Source organism: Paramisgurnus dabryanus, chromosome 10 (genome assembly GCF_030506205.2).
Source record: "Paramisgurnus dabryanus chromosome 10, PD_genome_1.1, whole genome shotgun sequence".
Lineage (NCBI taxonomy): Eukaryota > Metazoa > Chordata > Actinopteri > Cypriniformes > Cobitidae > Paramisgurnus > Paramisgurnus dabryanus.
Window position 1 is genome coordinate 10,262,717 of NC_133346.1, and position 23,435 is coordinate 10,286,151.

At 40.0% G+C, this 23,435-nt stretch overlaps 1 protein-coding gene across 3 annotated transcripts in view; it reads left to right on the forward strand.

Annotated features, from left to right (window-relative positions):
* robo3 (roundabout, axon guidance receptor, homolog 3 (Drosophila)) overlaps positions 1–23,435 on the forward strand; it is a 182,095-nt gene that overhangs the window by 113,814 nt on the left and 44,846 nt on the right. For all 3 annotated transcript variants that reach the window (XM_065259478.2, XM_065259486.2, XM_065259493.2), the window contains one exon: positions 5,904–6,230. In XM_065259478.2, coding sequence (XP_065115550.1) covers positions 5,904–6,230 — 327 coding nt within the window. The remainder of the gene's footprint in view (positions 1–5,903; positions 6,231–23,435) is intronic.

The window sequence follows — 23,435 nt, forward strand, 5'->3', positions numbered from 1 at the left end:
TACAGTAAACACCATCTTTCTCTGTTTCTTAAGCAGAAAGCACATAAGCAGCTCTTGCCACAACCCCTCAGGTGTCAGGTTTCTCCGTTGAAGCTGTCATGGAATTTTTGCGCTTGCCACTTCATTTAATCCAGCCCGATCCCCACCTCGCAGGATTGATTCCGGCAGAGGATCTCTCATCCCTGAGGAAAACACAAGCCCTAGTGTGTAATTTCCTTTTTTGCATGTGACCGGCTTGTTTTGTCCTATCGCTGTCAGAAGCCACAGGAATAAAAAGCAAGCTTTATGGCCCAGGGTTAGGGGTCTTTTTTCAAGGGCCCCTTTGTTGTTCGTAAATGCAAAACAGCTAAAAAGATTCGTGGCAAAGTGCCCTCCCACTTCTTAATTTAAGTTAAGGGTAATGAATGCACATTTGCAAATCAATTCCCGGATTCCAGAGGAAAAAGAGGAGGGGGGAGGCTGTAAAATAATCAACTATTTAAGGAGGACAGGCAGGCACTCAAAAGAATTGCAGATGAGGGTTGAGATAGAAAGTTGGTCGCTTTTATCGTTTAACTTCTATCGGAGCATTTTGTAAAGCAAAAGTGTTATAATCATGCCATATTCATTTAAAACAACAAAGAAAACAGTGTTTTTCTCATCACAAGAGATTAAATATCAAAGCATTGTGCTTTAATGCGGTGTCACAGTTTGATGCGTTGTAAAATTATTTTGGGTGTCAGAGTTCCGCTGATTCCTCTTTTATTCATCTAAGGAGGGAAATCAAACACTTTGTTTAAAATTTCATGCCACGTTTTATTCGCCACTTATAATTTCTCACATATTAACATTCACAGCTTAGAAGCTTCTGCTTAGAAATTCCGTCTTTGTGCGACTTCCAGGTTCACACTCGTACTTCAAAAAAAGGAGACAATTATTAGATTGACACCTGACCTTTCTATGTATAGTTGTCATGGAAATCCTTCGCAATCAACTTTTTCTGAAATATTTGCATATGTCACCACGATTCCCAAAGCTTGTCTTATTACAGTCTGTCTTGCATCATCAGTCTTTGTTTTTTTGCTGGCCCATCTTTTAACGTACTTATTTCCTCCCCCAACAGTGGAGATGAATATTCTTAGTGCTAAAAGCCCCTTGGGATTGATCAGAAGGATTGCCAGATGCATGCATTTTCTCCTACAGTCAGCTCATCCCTCCTCCTACACATAACAAGGTCAAACCTCTATTACAGTGCAGGACTTGATATCTACAAGAGCAGAGGAGGTGCAGTTGCGCCTTCACTTTTTCTAAATCAATCTAACTGCTCGAACCATTTCACACTGTGAGATTGAGTCCCATGAATGAGAAGCAGGCACCATTATTACGAAAAGTAGGGAGTGTTGTGTGTTTTCTAATAGGGACATGCTTTAATTTCAACAGCACTTGCTGGCTGTAATCCTTAGCAGATGGCTAGGGGTTATAGTAGTGATGTCATCCAGCGCCTTTTTATCTATATCTTAAATGTTATCTAGAACAGAAAGCATATGCAATAATAGTGATGCTCACCTTAGTCAACACTGGTGACCCTGTCTGTGAAATCCAGGTTTAAGTCTCATAATTATGAGATTTGGAGCATTAGCGTTTTTTTTCAGTTCCTTATTTATGTGTTTCTCTACTTTATCAGTGATAGAGACACTTTCATGTTTGTTTTCTAGTGCTGTTATACAAAAGCTGTTTTTGGAGATGTGTCATCTGGCTCAGATGACCTCCAAAATGCCCTGTTTCCCTAAGGGTTGATTCTTCTGACAAGGTGTTAAGACCACATAGTTCCCAGAGTTCTTAGGGTCGTCAAAATTCCCCAAACACCAATTGTTTTCTCGATGTGGCGGTTAGAAGTTCCTACACCTCCTAATGGACGACTCGCTCGCTGTCAATCATGTGCTATCTGGACAGCTCGGAAAGCTGTTGTGGGCTCTGATAACAGGGCGAGAGATTGGGTAACTTTTCCAGATGTTGTTAAAAAGGAGAAGTGGCGTTTATCGCGTTTTGGGAAAAAAGTGAGTAAAGATGACAGAATAAGACGGCGGATATTGTTTTTTGCGTAAAATTAAGAATGTACTTTTTAATACTGACCATTCCCTCCAGAAAAACGCAATTATGCGATCGCATGATTTAATGCATAATCAGCCAAAGTCCGCATATTTATGCGGGGGCCGCATTTTTTTCAAATACGCCACACTTTCGCTGCATAAATTGCAGATTTCCGTGCGCATTTTTGTAGCAAAAATCACATATATCTTAGCAGAAAGTTGATACATTTTGCATTTACTTTACACAAGAGCAGCCATGTGCCCTGTTGCCATGGGAACGTTATGAAGTGTCGTGATTATGTGACGTGAACATCATTGAAAAGCTCGAAAACAGATTTTGCAAGTTCCCGCAATTTCGGCAAGTTCCCGCAATTTTATCGCATAAAATTGCATAAATATCCAGCATATTCCACCGCAAGATCAAGTTTTTGTGGAAGGACTGACTGACCTGATAAAATACTGATTTTGGCGATAACTTAAAAAAAAATGCTGTTTATCGCGTTTTGGAACCAAACTCAGGTAAATTTTTTAATATAAAAATTAAAAGTGATTCAGAGTGACAGACAAACTTTAAAACGTAAAACTTTACAAAGTACGCATGGTTACAAAGATCTGGTGGTGTACGCGGACCCTTGTGTATGCATAAAAATGGGACTATACTTCTGCACTTATTGTCCATTGGTGTTGATGCAAATATAATAATTATGTCTATAAACTGTATCTATATATAATATATAATTAAATCATTATAGTTACATAGTTATATTTATTGTTATCGTTCTTGGTGTGAACGGGCCTTTAGACTCCCCATGGTATTTTTGAGGTTAAGGCCAGTTGAGGTGTGCCAAGCTAACCGTGTTAGATTAGCTCACTCTTCACGTTCCTTCTCTCTTCACGTCCCACCATACATCTCCTCAGTGGCAAGTTGGAGTGTTCTGCCTGTTTTATTTATAAGCCTGTTGTTGGATTTTTACCCCACTGCGTTTCTCTCTCACCCCCTGCTAACCGCAGTCTGTTCAGTAGTCCATAAGTGTCTGCTAAAAGCTATTAGCCAAACTCTGGCGGCCTTCGCTACCTCAACCCAGCGGGACCGTGGGGCTTTTTGTTTTCGGGGAGAGAAAGGGCAACAGTCCTGGGGATTCAGAGGTGAACACAATGCTTGCGGTTTAGCCTCCTTAGCTTTATCGTCTTCTGTCTGTAGGGTCCAGATGTACTACCACTGTAAGTTCATTGTGTCATGTTATTCATGGCCGGTGGTGAAGTGGAAATAGGTTTGTCTAGAGTTGCATTAGCCTCTGGCCTGGGGATGTTTATCCACTTGACTGAATATGAAGAAAAAGTAAGATCTTTAAAAGCTTTAGTTTTTTAATGTCTGGTTACAAATATGAATGGAAGAATTACTCTGCTCATAGATATTTTTTACTATTCCAGATGTTGTATTTTAAAAGTTATTCTGAATTCATATCTGCTGTTGATCTGCTGGTCTTTGTTTAAGGTATTGGAAGACTATTGTAGCTCGATATTTTTCCCATCCGTCTCTCCGACTGCAGGAAACGGCAGTCGCCTGTACTGTCACGTTGCAAAGCAAATTTTGAACCCCGGCGTAATTGTTGCCATCAGGATGGGTAATTATTTCCAACATCACCATGCACAATGACTCACTTTTCTTCCCCAGATGTCTCCCGATAGCTGAAATTCCCCATTCCTGTTGAGAATCAGCGTGCGTGTTGTTGTTATTCATCTGTAATTGTCACACCACCACACTGTCATTCAAATTGGTAGAGAGAAAAGCAATTTCAAAGCTCTTTGAAAGCCTACCTGAATTACCATACCACTGACTGACCCCCCCACTTTCTCTCTCACTTCCCCCAACATCTGTGCAAAGCAAAACTCCTATAGCATTTGGCAGGAGTTTACATGCATTTTAAAACAGAAGACAAATTATATATACACATTCCTTCCTTCCACCTGCAGTTGCTTTTTAGTTTTATTTGATGGCTGTTGAATTTAAAGCGTGTAATTTTTACACTGCCAATCGATGTGACGTACGTAAGAACAATCCATATGTATAATGCTTTAATTTTACACAACCGAGATTGTGTTTTTCATTCTTGTCAACAGCGGCATGAATGATCACCTGAAGCTGGCATAGCAAGTGTTTCAGGGCCATGCCTCTTTTTTTTTGGTGATCCTCTGGTATTAAACTGAAATAAAAAGCAGTTTTTGGTGAAATAAGAAAAATGTTCTACATTTTCCTGTAGTTCAACTGGTAGAGCATTGTTTAAGCAGTGAAAAGGATTTTGATATTAAATGAATTTTAAACATCTTTCTAGTCTTACTTTATTTAATTAGACTTTATTCTCACCATGAATATAGCCTTAGAAGATGGCATGGCATTTAAAAGAACAAGGTTGTAGGTTCAATCCATGGACACTTACATCTTTATATCTTGTAGTTAGGGGTGTAAAAATACATCGATATGGATTGATACGTCAATTAAATTTCTAACTATACGATGCATCGATGCCACACATAAAATATGTTTCATTATTTTGATGCACTCTTCATCCTCATTTCTTCATGTAATCTATGCATTTTCGCCATAAGCGCACATTTCCGTTTATTTTCGTCTGCTACTCTCAGCAAGTGAGCAAAGTTCATTTTTTTTCTACAACTACCTCAGTGATTGTCACCATTGCACATTTTGACACAAAATCCTGAAAGACTTTTAACTTTTTCTTTATTTAAAAAAAGTGTATTTTGTGTTAGTTTGTTGTTGTAAATGTTCCAATTGGGACAGAGTTTGGGCTACTTTCAAAGAGTTTAATTAAATATTCATTTTTAATATTTTGGTTGCATTTGTAAGTTAATAAAAAGGCGCATAATAAAAAATTAGATGAATTAATCGAATGGTAATTGCATCAAAGAAGTATTTGATGCAACCTGATCTCCCGAATTTCCGTGTTATAGTCACGGAATATTTTGCTAATTTTTCCGTGTCATTGTCACGGATCTCCGCATTTTTCCGTGTCAGTTTCACGTATTGGTTACTCAATTGTTTTTCCTATTTTTTTAACATTTTCGCGGGGGGTTGAGGTTAGAATGACTTTATGTTACCTAAAATGACATCCTAACCAAACCCAACTCTAATTCTAACATCAGGCGACAATTGTTTAAAAATCCAGAGAAAAATTATATAAACCAATAGTTAAACGGACATCCTAACCCAAACCCCAAATCTAACCACAAATACATGCGAAAATGGTTTAAAAATAGGAAAAATGATTGAGTAACCAATACGTAACACTGACACGGAAAAGAAAGTCTGTGGTACGGACACGGAAAAATGCAGAGATTCGTGACAATGACACGGATAAATGAACAAAACATTTCGTCACTATACCACAGAACTTTGTGAGATCATGTTGGTTTGATGTATCGGCAAATATTTGCACCGCTAGCGGACAAAATCGATATTGTATCATATCGTAATGAACTGTCCGATTTACACGCCTACTTGTAGTACGCTGTAAATCGCTTTGGATAAAACCATCCGCCAAATACATGAATTTATTCATGCAGGTCATAACCAAGTATGATGCAACACATTTCCGGAGACAAGAACATTTGTCTGTACACACAAATAGTAAAAAATCATTACCACAGGCAATCAGATCAAATATCACATACATTAATGTGGAACTGGAGTTTGAGATTTCACTGTGGGCAGAGCTACTGATTAATACACTATTAGTCTAACTAACTAACTTTCCCTAAATGTAAAACCCTGTTAATTTTTATGTACACTCATGATAACCATTTGCTCTCTTTCAGGTTCTCGTCCCAGGCTGGAGGATGCCGCCCCACGGATCGTCGAACACCCCTCAGACCTAATCGTATCTAAAGGCGAACCCGCCACTTTGAACTGTAAAGCAGAAGGTAGACCGACCCCAATGGTGGAGTGGTACAAAGACGGCGAACGCGTAGAAACCGACCGCGAGGACCCCCGTTCCCACCGCATGCTGCTCCCCAGCGGCTCCCTGTTCTTCCTCCGGATCGTTCACGGAAGACGCAGCAAGCCCGACGAAGGGGTGTACGTGTGCGTGGCCAGGAATTACTTGGGCGAGGCCGTCAGCCGCAATGCCTCCTTGGAGGTCGCAAGTAAGTCGGCTCATTTGTACTCCAATCTTTTTTCCATTCCCTCGTTCTAGCTCAATTTCTCCTGCTGGAGATTTCCGTATAGGCCTATCTCTTACTCTTATAAGCTCTTACCCATTTTGTCCTCTTCTGCTCATCTTTCCCCCTCCCCTCCGTTTGCACTCTATCTTGTTTAGTCTTGCGCCGGCTGCAGTGGGCCATAACCATCGTCCCTGGATAGAGGAAAGCACTGAGGTCATTGTTAGTTTTAGAGGAGGTAATCTGATTTGTGCTATTAATGTAGATGGATGGCAGCTAGTATGAGAAATAAATTCACCCCAGAAATAGGCATGAGAGAAGCGCAATGCTGGCTGCTTTCAGGTGACAGATGTTGGGTTTTAAAAAACGCCAGTGTTTTTCGTGGAATAGCTCCAGGTTTTAACAGCAGGAGTTTTTTCCGTATTGGATACACGCTAATTAAATGCTGATGGTGGGATTTGATTTCGGTCATTAGATTATTGACAATTTCATTACGCTTCCACAACATTATGTTTTCGTCATGTGACCATAAAGTGACGGCGTGTTAGTTAAGATAATGCGATTTGTACACTCATGTATCAGAATTGTTTCTCGGTGGGCTACAGATCCGCTGACCTTAACTGGTATTGTCAACGGAGCTGCTCAAGTATTTCACCATCTGCTCCGAGATATTTGCGAGACAAAATAGTCCCCATGTCCTGGCACTTGGAATGAAAAGCAGCATTTTTGCATACTTCAAAACCAAGCGATCTTCTGAATGCAGATCCTGTCTTCAGCTAGCCATAAATCCTGACTATTTAATTTTTTTTACGTTGTTGTTATTACACAGAGCACTGCTTAAACCCAAACCATTTAAAATCCAGTCACACTCGACTATCTAATTAGGATCTGTAACTCCCGACTGAGCACCGGCAGGATTTTTCATACCTGCTGCATTATCTTTGAAAGAAAAATAGACGAAAGGCGCTATTTTTTATGTCTTCAGGATTAAAGTTGTTTATTTGTCACATTTCTCTCAAGACTCTCCAAACCTGAAAATATGTTATTTGCAGCCTAGCAGGCGAGATAATAGTTATCCACACAAACTTTTTAAAGCATAATGGTTATTAACAGTAGCTTGAATAAATTAAAGGATTGCTGGATGATATTACATTAAGCCATTAGTTAGGAAATTGGATTTATGTTTAAATAATATTCAGCTCCATTACTGAGACAGTGCTGTTAAAAACTCAGTTCAGTGTAAGTTTGTGATCCATGAATTTTTGTTTTTCACTCAGAAAATAACTTTGCCAACATTGGCTATATTTGTTTTAAATATGACACAAGAATTTTTTTTACAACAGCTATAAAAATCCTTTTTGTATCTCAGTGAACTAAAAAAAAAGAATAAAGTGCATAATCAGATGTCTGAAATTCTTATGATACCCCTGTAAATGAAAGGTTTTTGCATGAGTTGCTGTCTTATTGAGCAGAAACATTCATATATTTCTTCAAATGAGACTGCAATTGTCATTAACTGTAGACAACGAGCGGAAAGAATTCCGATATACAAATACTTTGGAAGTTTTACAATCCCACAGGAGTTCTTTCCAGGTTTTTTAGTCTAGATTCAGAAACCACATATCTTTATCATGTCCTGTCCCTTATGTCCCTATTGTCCTGGTTGCCTCCTGGAGACAATGCAACATTCCCTCTAGAGATCGATATTTTATTATGGGATGTCTGTACTGTATATCGCTCTTCATCCCAGCTTCTCACAAATGCGATTTTATAGCTTAAGAGGTTACATAGTAAGATATTTTATTACCAATTCAGTTAATGGGCCATATCATGAAAAATTTTATTTTCCTTGCATTTTGGAAACGGATTTACATTTATGCATTTGGCAGACGCTGTTATTCAAAGCCACAAGCTATACATTTTAAAAATCAGTATGTGTGTTGCCCGGGTTCGAACCCTTAACCCTTTGCACTACTACTAATGCAATGTTCTACCACTGAGTTACAGAAACAAGACGGCTAAAGGAATTTAGAGTACCGTGTTAAAATAATTTATTTATCTTTCACCGTGCAAAGCTCTTTATTTGTCCAATCATGCTATGAAATGGAACATGAACTCTTTGTGTACTGTTGTACCAGGGTTCAAACCAATTTCTTTTCCCATACAATTACTACGAATGCAATGTTTGTTTAAGCTGTACTTCCAAATCTTGCTCCTTCCTTGGAGATCCCATTGTGCAGATGAGATTTGGACACACAGTGCCAGCTTTCTGCATGAAGCCAGATCATCCCTACCAGCATGGCACAGATCCATCAGCCAGGTGGTGGGCAGCTAAAAGGGTCTTCATCTGCTGCCAGCCGGAGAGCTCGACTGCTTCACAGGTTTTGAGCGAGGTGTGCATTTATGTGTATATATAGATGGAGGGAGAGGGGTTGAAAGGAAAGGAGTAGGAAACCCATATGTCAAGCGTCTTGTTCTGCCACCAGCAGGCAGCATGTTATATATTACGAGGGCACGGGGCTTTGGTCGTACAAGAGATGTTCCGGTAAGCAGAAACTGGCTTTGGGCCCGGTATGTGTGGGAAGTTTTAAAATCCTGGTGAGAGCTTTTGCAGCCTGTTTATATATGCTGCTTTTACGGCCAAAGTGATGAGTTATGAATGCACAGTAATATTGCTCTGATGATGAAGCCGGAGCTGCCGTGATTTACAGTGACAGAATCCCTGCACTTTAAATGATAAATGAAAGCGAAGCGATCTGTGACGGCTCATTGGTGGTTTGTGCTTTATTACTTTTTAAATGATGCTTAGTTGAGACTCAGCATTAAGCGTCGCTTCTCTTTTTAATTTTTAGGGTTTGTAGGGGCTTATGGGTAAGCATCTGTCATTCGGATCATCTAATGAAAGTTTGGGGTGTTTTTAAGGAGAACAGGTGAGGGTCACAGCTGTCCCGTGGAATGCTGGGAATGAACAGGTGAAGGGATAATATGATGGGACTCTTACTTCTGTTGTGAGTACGGGAATTGTTTTAGTTTAGTGTAATAGGAAATGTAATCTAAATGAAATGTATTGGTTGTAATTGATTTAAAGGCGGGGTGCATGAACTCTGAAAGCCAATGTTGATATTTGAAATCGCCTAAACAAACACGCCCCTACCCCAATAGAATCTGGACCTTCTTTTGATAGACCCGCCCCACACATACGCAACCCAGGCAATGATGTCGGTTAGTAGACACACCCCTTACTGCTGATTGGCTACAAGTGTGTTGTGGTACTCGGCCAGACTCCTAATGCTGCGTTCAGACCTGCCGTGGTATAGGCGTCAAGCACGAGTGATTTCAATGTTAAGTCAATGTGAAGACACGTTGACACGCGTCTGGAGGTTCCGCGGCGCGAATGAGGCGTTTAGTGCGAAGCGGTAGACACGATTCCCCCTCATTCGCGCGTCTAGTTTGCGCGAATTGAGCATTAACGCGGCAAACGTGCGAGTTTAAAAAATTTGAACTTTGGCAGAAAAACGTGCCGCGTTAACCAATCAGGAGCTTGCTCTAGTGAAAGGAAAGCGAGCGGAGTCGCAGAAGCCCCTCTCATGGCGCAAATTTCCACGTAAAAGTCTCGATGACTAGAATTTCACACACAAATGAAGCGAGTAAACTCAAAATGTTCAAGCGACAAACTAGATGCGATAGAAACGATTTTTTTTTCAAAAATCATGCACCCCGCCTTTAACATCCTCAATTCTTAGTGGTTTTTTTAAACAAAAAGTCTGATGTTCTTGTTCAGATGCCATTGTTCGTGTAAAGTAGGGTACACCGCAATGCACACCTCTGGGGTTTAAGCTAGACATCTTCACAGATAAGCCTATTTATTTGAAGTCCCCCCCTGTCCAGGACAGAAATAAAGTAATAGTGGCTTATAGGGCATGCTGTCCTCCTCTGGGCCGCCTGCCCTCAGTGCTATTAACCTTATTGCTTTGGATCAAAACTCCACATGGGTGCTGAAGAGTGACTTGCAATTGTCCAGACTTTGAAACTCTTGGATATAAATTGATTATGAAAGCGAGGAAAAAGAGCATTGTAAAAGAGCATTGTAAAGCTTTTTAATTAAATTTGAGGAAAGTCTTTTAGTGCTAATGCACCGGCACACCCTGATACAGCTATAAAAACTTCATGAATTAGATTTCTGCCATCCGTCTTCCCGTTTCATCACGACTCGACGGGCCATTTCGGTCCCGCAAAGCGGTTAAAACTACAGGGAGACTTTGATAAGATGCATCTACAAAGTAGATTTATTTCCGTCGTGAATATGTGAGCGATTAATCTCCCCGAATTTCCAAAGTATTGCAGAAAAGAGGTGCCAAGTTGAAAATTCGTCCTCACTAATTTTAGCAAATGTATATTAACCTCGTAACAGCACGGTCATCTCGCCAGACGTGTGTGTCCATGTGTCCATGCAGAAATAATGAGATCTTTTAGCCTGTCGAACTCTAGGGGTCATGGAGACTGCTGACAGGACGGGGTCGCTTGGATGTGGGGTGACACGGCCCCTTATGTCCTCTTAGCTTTTTAACTCTCTCAGTACTTGAATTAATTAATTAAAACAAGCCACCTGTAACAGATCAGACATGTGAACATATGGCCACCTTGGAGAGAGAAATAGGGAGAGAGGTGCAGCAGTGATATTCACAAAAACTGTACTGGGAACAGAGATTAAAGCAATGTGCCATGAGAGGCTTTGTGTTACAGGGATTTTAACAGTTAAGGGCCGCTCTTAAGCAGACGCAGAGCACCAGATGCAATAAGATGAAAGATGCGAGCGGTTTGTTCTATTATTAATAATTATCTGAATAAACAATTCCTCTGCCGTGTAATGGAGTACATTTATCTAACTTCAGGCTGTTTCTGGTTGCTAGGCAACATGAGCATCTTGATTCATAGGTGCTATTCTAGGTCTACATTAAATATGTCTCATCCAAACTAAATTTGCAGTCATAACTCTGTGTTTTGTGAAATGAAACTGTGTGTTTTGTGAGAAAAAAGGGTGCCTTAGTAAGATAGGAGGGTTGAGTTAGTTTTGCTGAATGAGCAACAGGTGGTAAAAGGAGGTTAAATTTAATCCCGCCTCTACTAAACCTAATGGCTACGGTGCATCTGTGTGCTTTTGTGTGGTCGGGGTTATGACCAGAGCAGGCGAGACACAGAAAACAAAACCGGAGTTCACTTCTGTCACCCTTTGACATCGCCAAATGTTTTTAATAGTTGGAAATTTAAAGGATTAGTCCACTTTCCTAAAAAAATTCTAGATAATTTACTCACCACCATGTCATCCAAAATGTTGATGTCTTTCTTTGTTCAGTCCAGAAGAAATTATGTTTTTTGAGGAAAACATTTCAGGATTTTTCTCATTTTAATGGACTTTAATGGACACCAACAAGTAACAGTTTTAATGTAGTTTCAATCAAGTTTCAAAGGACTCTAAATGATCCCAAACGAGGTATAAGGTCTTATCTAGCGAAAAATATGCACTTTTAAACCACAACTTCTCGTCTATCTCCGGTCCTGTGACGCGCCAGCGCGACCTCATGTAATTGCGTAAAGCCGTGGAAAGGTCAGGTGTTACATTTAATGACACGCACATTTGGGGACAATTTAAAACAATAAACTGACACAAAGACATTAATTAGTATCATTCAACATACAACAACGTCGGAACGGTCCTCTATCTCCACACTTGTAAACACTGGGGCGTAGTTTTGCATACTTCCTCCCTGACCTCTTCAAGTGATGACGTATTGCGTGAGGTCGTGCTGGCGCATCACATGACCGGAGATATAAGCAAAGTTGTGGTTTAAAAGTGCACTTTTTTTTTCTTATCAAAAATGACAATCGTTTCGCTAGATAAGACCCTTATGCCTCGTTTGGGATAATTTAGAGTCCTTTGAAACTGCAATTTTAAACTACATTAAAACTTTAAAGTGTTGGGGTCCATTACAGTCCATTAAAATGAGAAAAATCCTGGAATGTTTTCCTCAAAAAACAATTTCTTTTCGAGTGAACAAAGAAAGACATCAACATTTTGGATGACATGGTGGTGAGTAAATTATCTGGATTATTTTAAAGAAAATGGACTAATCCAGAATTTAGCGATAGACCAGAGAGTTTATTGAAATACTGAAATGTTTGTGTAGTCATTGCCCACATTAAATGCAGTTGTTTTACACTATGCCCATGCTAAAATATTGCACAAATTAATTTGTGGTGCATTGCCATAAAAAAAAAAACGTGTATAATGTTGAGTCCATAGGGGATGAGAATTTCAATTAATCATTAGGTTGGCTTTTTTGATCTGGACCAAGAAGCCACCTAGCAACCACTCAGAACTGCTTAGCAACCACATAGCAATGCCCAGGCAACCACAGCACCTTATTATTTTGGATGCGAGTTATGGACAGACAAGCATCATTATACATTTATTTATAACATGCTATTTGTAATCATTGTTTTTTTACTTTTAAGAGAGTTTGACCCTAGTCAAGAGGGTTTAATTACATCCATGCTTTTTATTAACCAAGATTGTAAAATTTTAATTGTTTATTGTACTGGCATATTAAATCAGGAAATGAGTTAAGGGTTCAGAATGAAGATGTATTGTTGAATATGCAGATTGTCAAAGCTGAACTTTAGCTTTGTTTTTCAAATACTCAGAAATGAAAGCAAACGCCTCGGGTTTTGTTATTGTGGTGTAAAAAATAACATTTAGCATTAACCTAAAGTCACTAAACCCGTTTAAGGGCTGTGATTGATGGCGAAAGCTTGCCGTGGATGTGAAATTGTTTTCCTTCTGTGGCATATGTGGCTTCACGATCCCTGCACGCTCCAGAACTCAAAGAGTTTGTGCAGGCACCAGTGCTGGGATATGATGATTGATTGCTTCGCTCTCCTTGGCATTGCCAGCTGGCATCGGGGAAATGGGAGGGGGCGATGGGCCAAGATATTGGTCTGTGTTTAGAACGTAGGAGAGCGTAGACCCACACGCACGCCACAAGCAATACAGCTTAAGCTTTTACATTTTTCTTGGCCTTTAATTTAAATCCTCATGTGGTATTTTAGAGTGTTTTCTCATTTGGACATAAACCATCAGCTTTTCGTTCTCACCTTCACAAATCGGGCTGGTTTGGTGCATCTTATTTCCTGTACTTTCCTATACCAATTTTGTAGCATAAGATGAGACTTCAATTCCATCAAACAACATCAACCAATCACATTCCCCAGCCAATCTCGAAGATGGCTTTCATCTTAGTTTCAGTCCATGCATGTTTGGGACGTCTGTTGTGAAAGCATTCAGCGCTCTTTCCCATCACAGTCAGGTTTAGGGATCCACCTTGAAATATCTGATTCACCTTGAAGGATCAGAGGATTTGAAATGAACGAGAATCCCTTCCCAAACCCCTGCGAGAAGAAATTCAACGTCAAGTCTTATCCTGAGTCCTGTCTCCCTGATGTTTTCTGACTCATCCCGCTGAGCGCTCACAAGATCCGACTGCGTGGCCAGGTTTAAGCTATGATTTCCGCAACACGTGCGCTAATGTAAAAGTGCATGGGAGCTATCTCATATGCTTGGGCTCTCTTCATGCGGCCTATTGAGAATCCATTAAATATGAAACATCTTTGTCTAGTGGGACACTGATTACTTTAGACATTGTTCACATGATTGTTGAACTCCATTTACAAGCTCTTACGTTCCGCTGTTTTTCTGTGATGGCGTGAAAGCTTTTTACCACTGCCGCAGGTTCAACACCGTTGAACTCTTTGTGGAGTGTGCCGGCAATCAGCATTTGTCTTTTTTTTCCGTGGTAGTACATTAATTAGTCTTTTGTTTTATACACACTCGTGTTCCAGACAGTACCTCTCCAAAAATCAATAATTTTATTTTGCAGCACTTTTTCAACCTCAGGCAAGCCACTGAAATGAATCGCATGTGTTTACGGAATAAAATGCTTGGTTTTCCAAAGCTGACAGCAGTGGCGGCAATCCTACTTATTTTTTTGTATTCCTTTAACAAAAATTAATAAGTGTGTGGTCTTTTGTGTAATCAAAAAGTACACAAATCCATTATGGGTGCTGAATTAGGATATTCAGTATTGAGAATTACATTGGGTAATGTAGAGCACTTTAGCTCAGAGTAAATTTTGTCTCCATCAAAAGCCATTTCTATGTTCGTATTACATTATTCAGGCTGTATAATTTGTTGTAGTAAACCATTGGGTTGACAACTGGAATGAATAGTCAAAAGTGCAAGAAATATGGTTTCAGTTCCCCAGATAGCTGTGGACGGGGGGCCGTTTCATTAGGTAAAAGACATACATACAGTACAATTCTTTCCTCTCATTAACTGAAAGAAGTGTAGCCCATCACTAGATTAAAGTAATCCTCTTTCTTTCCAAAGACCATGTCTCTATTAGCCTCCACCGTGGCCGGCCACACGCGCCAGCTCAGACCAAATCACTAATAGACTTATTGTCTGTATCTGCATACAAAAAGACCAGCTCTGGGGGGGCCCGGGGGTCTCCTCCTGGTTGTGCCGTCAATACAGAGGCCTCTCTTGTTTCTCCCCTCCCTCATCCCCTTATCTCCTCTACTTTTGTTCTCCACTCAGGCGTTTATGGGCCAGCGCTCTGTCCAAGAGCGCGGGGCCGGTAACGGTTTACATGCACCGCTTCCAAGCACTGAATAATAATGAGCTTACAGTCGGGTGAATATATCAGTCAGCCACCCACATAGCAGCCCTGTTTCCTTCCAAAACACTCGATTGAAGCAGTTTAATAGCTTTTTGTATGGCTCATACAATGAAATGGGAACATAAGAGAAGGTTATGTAGATGGTTGGGTGTTTAGCTTTTATTAGGCATCAAAGATGAGAACCTGTTTGATTTAGTTTGGTTTGGATAGTTCTTTTTTATAAAAAATATTAGGTGTGTTAGTTGAAGTTACATATGTATTATTTTAGAGCTTAGTCTTTGAGTTCATAAAAGGGACACTACACTTTTTTGAAATATGCTCATTTTCCAGTTCTCCTAGAGTTAAAGGAGTAGTCCACTTTATAGATGGGGCCCATTGACTTACCATAGTATATTTTTGTCCTACTATGAAAAGTCAATGGACCCCATCTTTAAAGTGGACTACTCCTTTAAACATTCGATTATTACCGTTTTGGACCGTTCACTTTTAGCATAGCTTAGCATAATCCATTGAATCTGATTAGACTATTAGCATCGTGCTAAAAAATAACCAAAGAGTTATATTTAAGGACTTTGCTGCTGTAACATGGCTGAAGCAGGCGCTATTATATTACACAGTGCCTGAAAATATTGAAAGTAACCATAGAGACTATTTTCGGGCAGTGCGTAATATCACTACGCCTGATGCAGCCATGTTATGGCAGCAAGGTCCTTGATTATTACGCCAGAATGAGAGTATAGTTTCTAGCCATATCGGCCTAGAAAATTGTAACTTTTAATTTCGTACAGTCTTCGTACACGATGTAACTACAGAAGAGTCAAGTTTTAAATAGGAAACATATTGAAAATCTTTGGATATTTATTTAGCGTGATGCTAATGGTCTAATTAAATTCAATGAATTATGCTAAGCTATGCTAAAAATTGTACCGCCAGACTCAGAGATCAGCTGAATGGATTCCAAAACAGTAAAAACCAAATGTTTAACTCTAGGGGAGCTGGAAAATGAGCATATTTTCAAAAAAAGTGGAGTGTCTCTTTAAGCAATAAATATTTTGATTTTACATTTATGCATTTGGCAGACATTTTTATCCAAAGCAACTCATAATGCATTACAAGCAATATATAGTATGTATATCCCTACGATTGAACCAATGACTTTTGTACTGCTCAACAATGCATGAGACAAACATACCCACAATACATTGTGATAGTTATAGTCAGGCGAATTGAATCTTTTAAAAAAGACTTTGGCAGATTTTCAAAACATGTTGAATCGTTTGGAATGTTGGGATTTACCTCAAGTGCCAGGGATGAGTGTAGGGATTTGTCAGGAAAAGAGTTTGTGTGTATGTGGTATGTCACGAGTGGCAGGCCGTCACAGTCCTGAAAGGGTGTGAAGATTAACCTCCCATCAAGCACCAAACCGAAGAGATTGAGATTGACTTGTGCAAAAAAGCTTCCTGCGGAGGCTGAACAATTTTCAAACACAGATAAAGATGCCATCAATTTAAGATTAAGATTTGTATGAAATGAAACATATAAACCATTTTAATATTCTCAAACCAATTACAGAATCCCAATCTAAGATGTATTTCAAATCACTTGTTTTGATGATGCTGCCCATTTCACCGTTAGCCCTTTCCTCTGCATCAAACCTCTCTGTCATTTAAATGAGGCTGGCATACCCTGATGTAGATAGCATAGGCCACCCCAGGCAGGCACTGGTGGTACAATGATTAACAGTGAACGGGGTGGAGGTTCTTTGGCTCTGTGCCTCTGGATCCCACCGTTGCTCTGCCTCCCCCTCCTTTTCATCCTCCTGCTCTGGATAATGATACCCAGCTCCTGTGTCGCACATGCAGCCTTGCACATAAAGAATACCCATTTATAACTTCAATTTGTCGGCCTGACAAGCAAAGGGGCTGAAAGGTTTCGGGGAAGACCAGATGAGCATGTTTATGAGCAGTTAAGGGCCTTGAAATGATGCTCCTTGGCAGCATCTCGTCCGTCTTTGCTTCTTTCGTATCAGATGCATATCGTTTCATCAGGCAGGAAAGCGGCGATGGGGTTTTGAGTCATAAAAATATGAAATATCACAGTTATTTCGCACAGCGCGCCGTGCCACTGCAGTCAGGTGTTTATGGGCGCTGTAAAGCTGTGTCCCAGAACATCCAACCCAAACACTGCAGCAGGACAAATACTGTTTATTTATTTATATTTATTTGCGTCCATTCTTGCTTGTTTGTTTTTGTCTTTACAGTTTAAAAAAAGCATTTTTAATTTTAACAAAGTTTTTTTAAGGAAGTCGCGTCATTGCGCCGCCATGTTTGCAATGCCTCCATGTGTCAGATACTGCGCAAAGTCCTTCCCCCAGAGGATGTCATTCTTTAATGGTTGACGATTGGCTCTTTTTTCTGGAAGGCGGGACTAGAGTGGCCATATTGACCGTTGCGATCTCCCCCGTTCATAGCCGTGCCGCATCTTGTTAATATTACATTTTTTTGATGTTACTTCAATATGTTTTGTTATGCAGTACATCTGTTTGTGATGTCTGTAAATGGTAGTCTGTACAGCGTGTCTCTTGGTTTGTTTAATACACTTTTTACAGTAGCTGAATGCTAGCATGAACTCGCCTGAGCGTTTCTCACATATGGCGTAAATTATTTTCATGTGCGTCCGCCACATCAACTCACCCAGATGCTTTTCATAAATCAGCTGTGAGAGAAGGCAAACAGAGCAGGATCCCAGCTGTTCTGCTCCAACGGGACTCAGGTGACGGCTAAGCAGGAGAGACAGCGTCTAAATGAACGTCCAGATGAAGACAAACACGCACATGCTAATGCCCCCGCAAACAAAGGCCCAGAGAAAACGTAAAAAAACGAGTCTAGGGGTAAAAGCAGCACTGTTGATTTCCCACCGTCCCCAAGGCAATATCAGTCTGGGCCTTTGGCCTAAGCCTGTGCTGGGTTCATTATGTCTAGAGAGGCGTCTTTGATCCTATCGGGGTTTGGGATGTGCATGTGCGGTGGAGGAGATGTTAGCTGGTGGGGGTGGAAGAGAAGGACAGATGTCCAAGCTGCACGTGCCTTAAGCATCGGATCGAACCCCCCCTCCGACTCCCCTGTTACCTCTCCACCCCGTTCACATCCCTCTGACTTCTGTTAGGAGTCAGCCCAATCCGCGGATTCATCGGCTGCAACAGATGTGTTTGGCACCGGGCCGAGTTGATGCTGAGCGTGCAAGCGGGAGACGGTTATGGTGATATGAAGGCCTCTGAAATTCAACCTCATCCAAGCTGCTCTGGCATCTCATAGCCAGAAGATATGAAACTTTATCTATATCCTCTTATCCTCTGAAGTGCCATTGATGGTCAAGAAGATTAGGCTTTAAATTCCTCAAAATGTCATGAGTTCTTTGGGGTTTTCTTCCGCTTTTGTTTTATAAGTTCCTTACAGTTGCGGGCCAGAATGACATATTGTTTTCTACCCTAAATGACCGCAGGGCAAAGGTGTGGACCCATCTATCCAGAGATATTGAAGGAGATGTCCCTTTCATGTGGGACTGGGACAGGTGCTTTCAAGAGAAGCACTCTTACAAATCCGCTATAATTGTGTTGACTCCACAAGGGAACTCTTAGTGGTGACAACAGATTATTGGAGAGAGGAAATCACTCACACAATGACAGCACAACAACCTCTTAACTATCTTACTATTTTTGGTCTTTTCATTTGGTTGAGTGTTACCAACAACACAAAGGTCATGGGTTTGGTTCCAGGAAATAAATGTATAGCTAGAATGCGCTTTGTATGAAATGCATAAATGCAATGTAAAAAATAAATGGATACCTGGATACACCCCTCTACCCAACTATAATATCTCTACATGGTTTTTTACTTAATGTTTTTTTACTTCCTTATTTTTTCTCCCTGTATCCTACATCCACAACACATGGGTTGTCCGATGGTCCCTGGAGACGTTTTTTGGTGCTGATGGGTGTCTTGTCTGAGTGGAATGCTTTTCCCTTTCTCTGCCTCTGGTCTGCATCGGTTTAGATGGTCAGGGGTGGTCCTTTGTGGATAAGTGGACGTCCATAGGGCTGGGGGACAAACGCGGTCATTTAAAGAAGATGAGAGGGTTGAGAAGCCAGCGGACAGGCCTAAAGCTCTCCATATGTTCTCACATGCAGATAATGATTAGCATTATACATCATCAATCAGAGGAATCGATAGCCTTCCGGTTACCTGCCACCTGTTCACATGATTATGATTGCTATTGCCTATTGCTTGAATTTTTAAGGAACAATTGGTATGATATTCATTAGAAAATGTATAAAACATCATATAAAGCATGCACTCAAGCTATGCATTTTATAAGCAAAAGTCATGACTTTGGCGTTGTTAGCTACACCAACCGAACTACAGAATATGGCATAAACATGAAACATGCTTTATTTGACACATTAGATTTCAATTTGATAATACATTAGTGCATCCCTGAATCAAATTTGGATCGGAGGAAGTGTTGCACATTTTAATATCGTGTTGAGGATTACAGCTTGTTAAACCAAAATTGACACGCTTGGTGATTTCCCGACCCGAATGTAATAAGATTAATGCCTCGCGACGATCATGTACAAAGATAAGCTAGTGCTCTCATGAAGCTATCCTCAAGCGTGTGTGTGCACGTCTCTGTACGTGCGACGGGTCGTTTCTTGCGTAGTGGACAGATTGACAGACGACCAACTCGGATACTGAAATCGGCTGCAGGATCGTAAACCTTTCATCACAGAGAGAGAGCTGTTTGTCATTCTCTTTCATACATTTAAATAAAGATTTTATTCATGAGTGTTCATAAAACATCCAAGCTTTCAGGGAACAAAATAACGTCCTCTTGAATGCTCGATCATGCTTGACGATCAGAATAAACTTTCTCATTAAACGTCACTGAATGCTTAGTTGATGCATTTTTGCCGTTGTTTAGAAGCTTTGAAAGGTGTTACAGGTTTTGTACAGGTCAGACCACTGGAAGGAAAAATCATCGATGATGATTCTTAATATAATCTATGAGATTAAAGTCTCATGTTTCATTCACATCTGTGTTCAGATTTGTTAAGATATGTAAATCAAAGTTAGATTGCAATATGAAATAATTATGAAATGTTAATTTGACAGCTTTGCTTAAACTGCATATTAAAAAAGATCTAATTTACGTCTATTTCTGTTTGAAGTCAAAGTTGATACCTAAATGAACTGTCTTGCTAGAAAACCTGTGGGCATCAGACCTGTGGATTAACCTGCACAGCTAACTTGTCATGCACATCTTGGCAATGCACCCTGCCTTTATGTTGAAAAAGACCTCAAACAGACCTCCAAAAGTCCCGTATCCACTACTAAACATCTCTGAATTGATTTTGTAAAGCTTTTCGCCTATCTCTCAGTGGCTCAAACAAACAGACTCATTACTTTATAGACATCTGCTTTGGGTGTAAGGAAAAGCCCCCAGCAGAGCCATCCGAGCGTTTTTAAGGGATTGCTTACATTGTCAAAGATCCAACTTTAAAATTAATGAAGGACTGGGGACGAGGAATTGATTTTGGAAAGGGGAAAGGTTGCGAGTCGGGGGATTCATTAGCCGTGCCCCACAGAATGCGGCTCTAGTGGCAGGAGAAAGAGGTAATTGAAGTGGACTGCAGTGCTCACGGGTAGGATTACACAGACTTTGTTTTCAGAGGGAGATAGAAAGATGGGAAGGAGGAGAGCACGAGGGGGTTTCCCCCAGGCCGACGCTAGGGGGTCGAAGGTCATAGTCTTAATCCCTCATCCCCAGGGTTTACGGGTAATTGGCAGAGTCTAATCAGACTCTTGGACAGAGCTGGAGGAAAATAAACCGGCTGAGAACTAGTTTGAAATTATACCCTTTCACACCTGTTTGAGTCATTTGTACCTTGTTTTGAAGTTAATGATGTGGAAGAAAGCAGATTAGAATGAGATTTTCGGAAGAATTGATGCTTGTCTGGTTGCCATGGTGTTTCTGTGCAGTTGCCAAGAATTGTTTTTTCATGTTGCTGTATGGTTGCTGTTGCCAGGGTTGGTTACCCCATGTATGGGTCATCCTTTTTTCGGAGTAAACTAATTGTTGAATACTATTTCCGCGTCCAAGCATCCTTCATATGAAACTTCAATCTCAATGGCCGTTTATGAGTGCTATTAATTCATATTACATATTTAACTCATTCTTTGCCAGCCTTTTTTTTAAAGTTGCCCGCCAGCATTTTTTGTGATTTCCACAAAAGTTTCACAAAATGCCTTCACGGAAAATGTTCTTCTATAAATATATAAACATACAAATATATCAAATGTAAGAACAGATTTGATATATATTTGATATATTAACAGAATTTTGTTAGAGATCAGATTCAGAATGATTATCAAAACATAAATGGAGTTTAAAATTAATAAAATGTGTTTTTAATTTTTTTATAAATTGGGTAAGAGTGCCATATATTGGACAATTGCGGAATTACAGATTACCTTAAACATACATAAGGGAAATGTTTTCTCTTAATTGACGAGATAACTCGTCAATGGCGGGGAAAGGGTTAAGCTATATTTTTATAAACTTGGGGTGTACAGTACATTCTCCAAGCTCACAACGTCCAAGACAACAATACTTTAACAATTCATTAAATATTAATATTTTTCTGGCCATGTGGAGTTTTAGTATAGAGATAAAGGTTAGGATTGCGATTTTTCGATTTACATTGCACTGCCAGTGTATATTAGTATAGTTTGTTGTTTGCTTAGGGCATCTGATGGAGCGTTTTGACCCAGAAGTTGTAGCGCGTGATGTCAGACAAGAAGATGACGATTACTATAAAAAAATAGTATAAAATCGTTATAAAAATAAAATCATTTTAAATTAAAGAGAACAGTGGTGGCTACATCGCAAATATAACAATAACAAAATAAAAGAACGATATTGTTTGGGCTACTTTTATTTATTTTTGCTTATGAATGGCAAAACGTGAAACTGCAGCTAACAAATGGAGCTTTGCGTAAACGTAATGTTAACGGTTGACAGTGTGGACACTAATATACTTAACTTTATAGTTATCTTTATTCTTATTGTCCATAGTGTGAATGGTGCTTAAGTCTCATCATACTCATTTGAAGTATCATCATTTGATTCACAAACATTGTTAAAGGTTATGTACAGAAGTTTAATGCACAGGAATTTAAACCTCTAACTGTAATAATAAAAAGTAAAAATTTTAGATTGGAGGAGAACTTCTGACCTCCTCTTAGGGAAACTGGATAAAGTTTATTATCTTGACAGTGCAGTGGCGAACCGTGGGTACTTCAGCTGGGCCTTCAAAATATGCAATGAAGTGCAAATGCCTCTCCATCCATAATAATAGGCTATTCGTATTTCGTTAAATCATACAGTGAACGTGTAAAAATTCTGAACACGCAAAGTTGAATTACAGAATGGGCATTGTCTGCCTTTAAATGCAGTTTTAAAGTTTAAAATTACTTTAACTGATAAACACAAATACAGATTCTGCTGCTCTGTAATGACAGGGGCATATATTTTTGGAAATATATATTTAGCTGTAGGATACCTTGTTAATCTTTTTCATAAGGGGAAATATAGCACCCTGCGTTCTCAGTCCACCTCTTTGTGGCTTATAACTGTTGTTATAAGATATCCAGGGCTCGCAAAATCGAGGTCCCGGGGCTATTGCGAATTCTTGTCGGGCTACCAAAATGTATCTCCGCCCTGCCCATCGGGTATAGCGAGGTAAAAAATATTTGAATGTTTTCGCATTCTCTCAGATTTAGTTAGGAAATTATATTGTATGTAATTCGGCGTCGTCTGTCAGTCATTACTATCCTCACGTAACAAGTGAAACTGTCAGGAAGTAAAAGTATAATTAAACCCATTATTTTTCTCGTGTTCGCGTCATATGCACAGTCTCCTCTGCACGCGCTTCTCCCAGCTGTGCTCTTCACGAGTACGCGCTTAAGTAATTTCGTTTTTACCTCAGCCCTATCAAGCTAGCCACAACGTCAATCACGTTTTCCGCCATTTACCTCAACCACTCTCACCGCAGAGATTCGGGCCATTAGACTGTATTAATATTAACGGTCTATGATCTTCGTCTTTGGTGTTTTACGGCAGCTCGCATCCAGTTTGTTGCATGATTAGGACTTCATGAAGGCTTACAATGTTTTGTTTTTTGCCCGCCCACTTGAAATCAAAACGTGATTGGTCGATTTGCCCGTCACTCTCCACACCAAAACACATAGCTTGGCCTTCCCTGGGATTCATGAAGTCCTAACCAATGAATGAGCCAGATAACCGGGCCTTAACAGAGACGGACGATTCTGATTGGATTAGATGTTTTCATGACATGAACCTGACAGTAAGCTTAACGTTAGAACATAGATGAGAG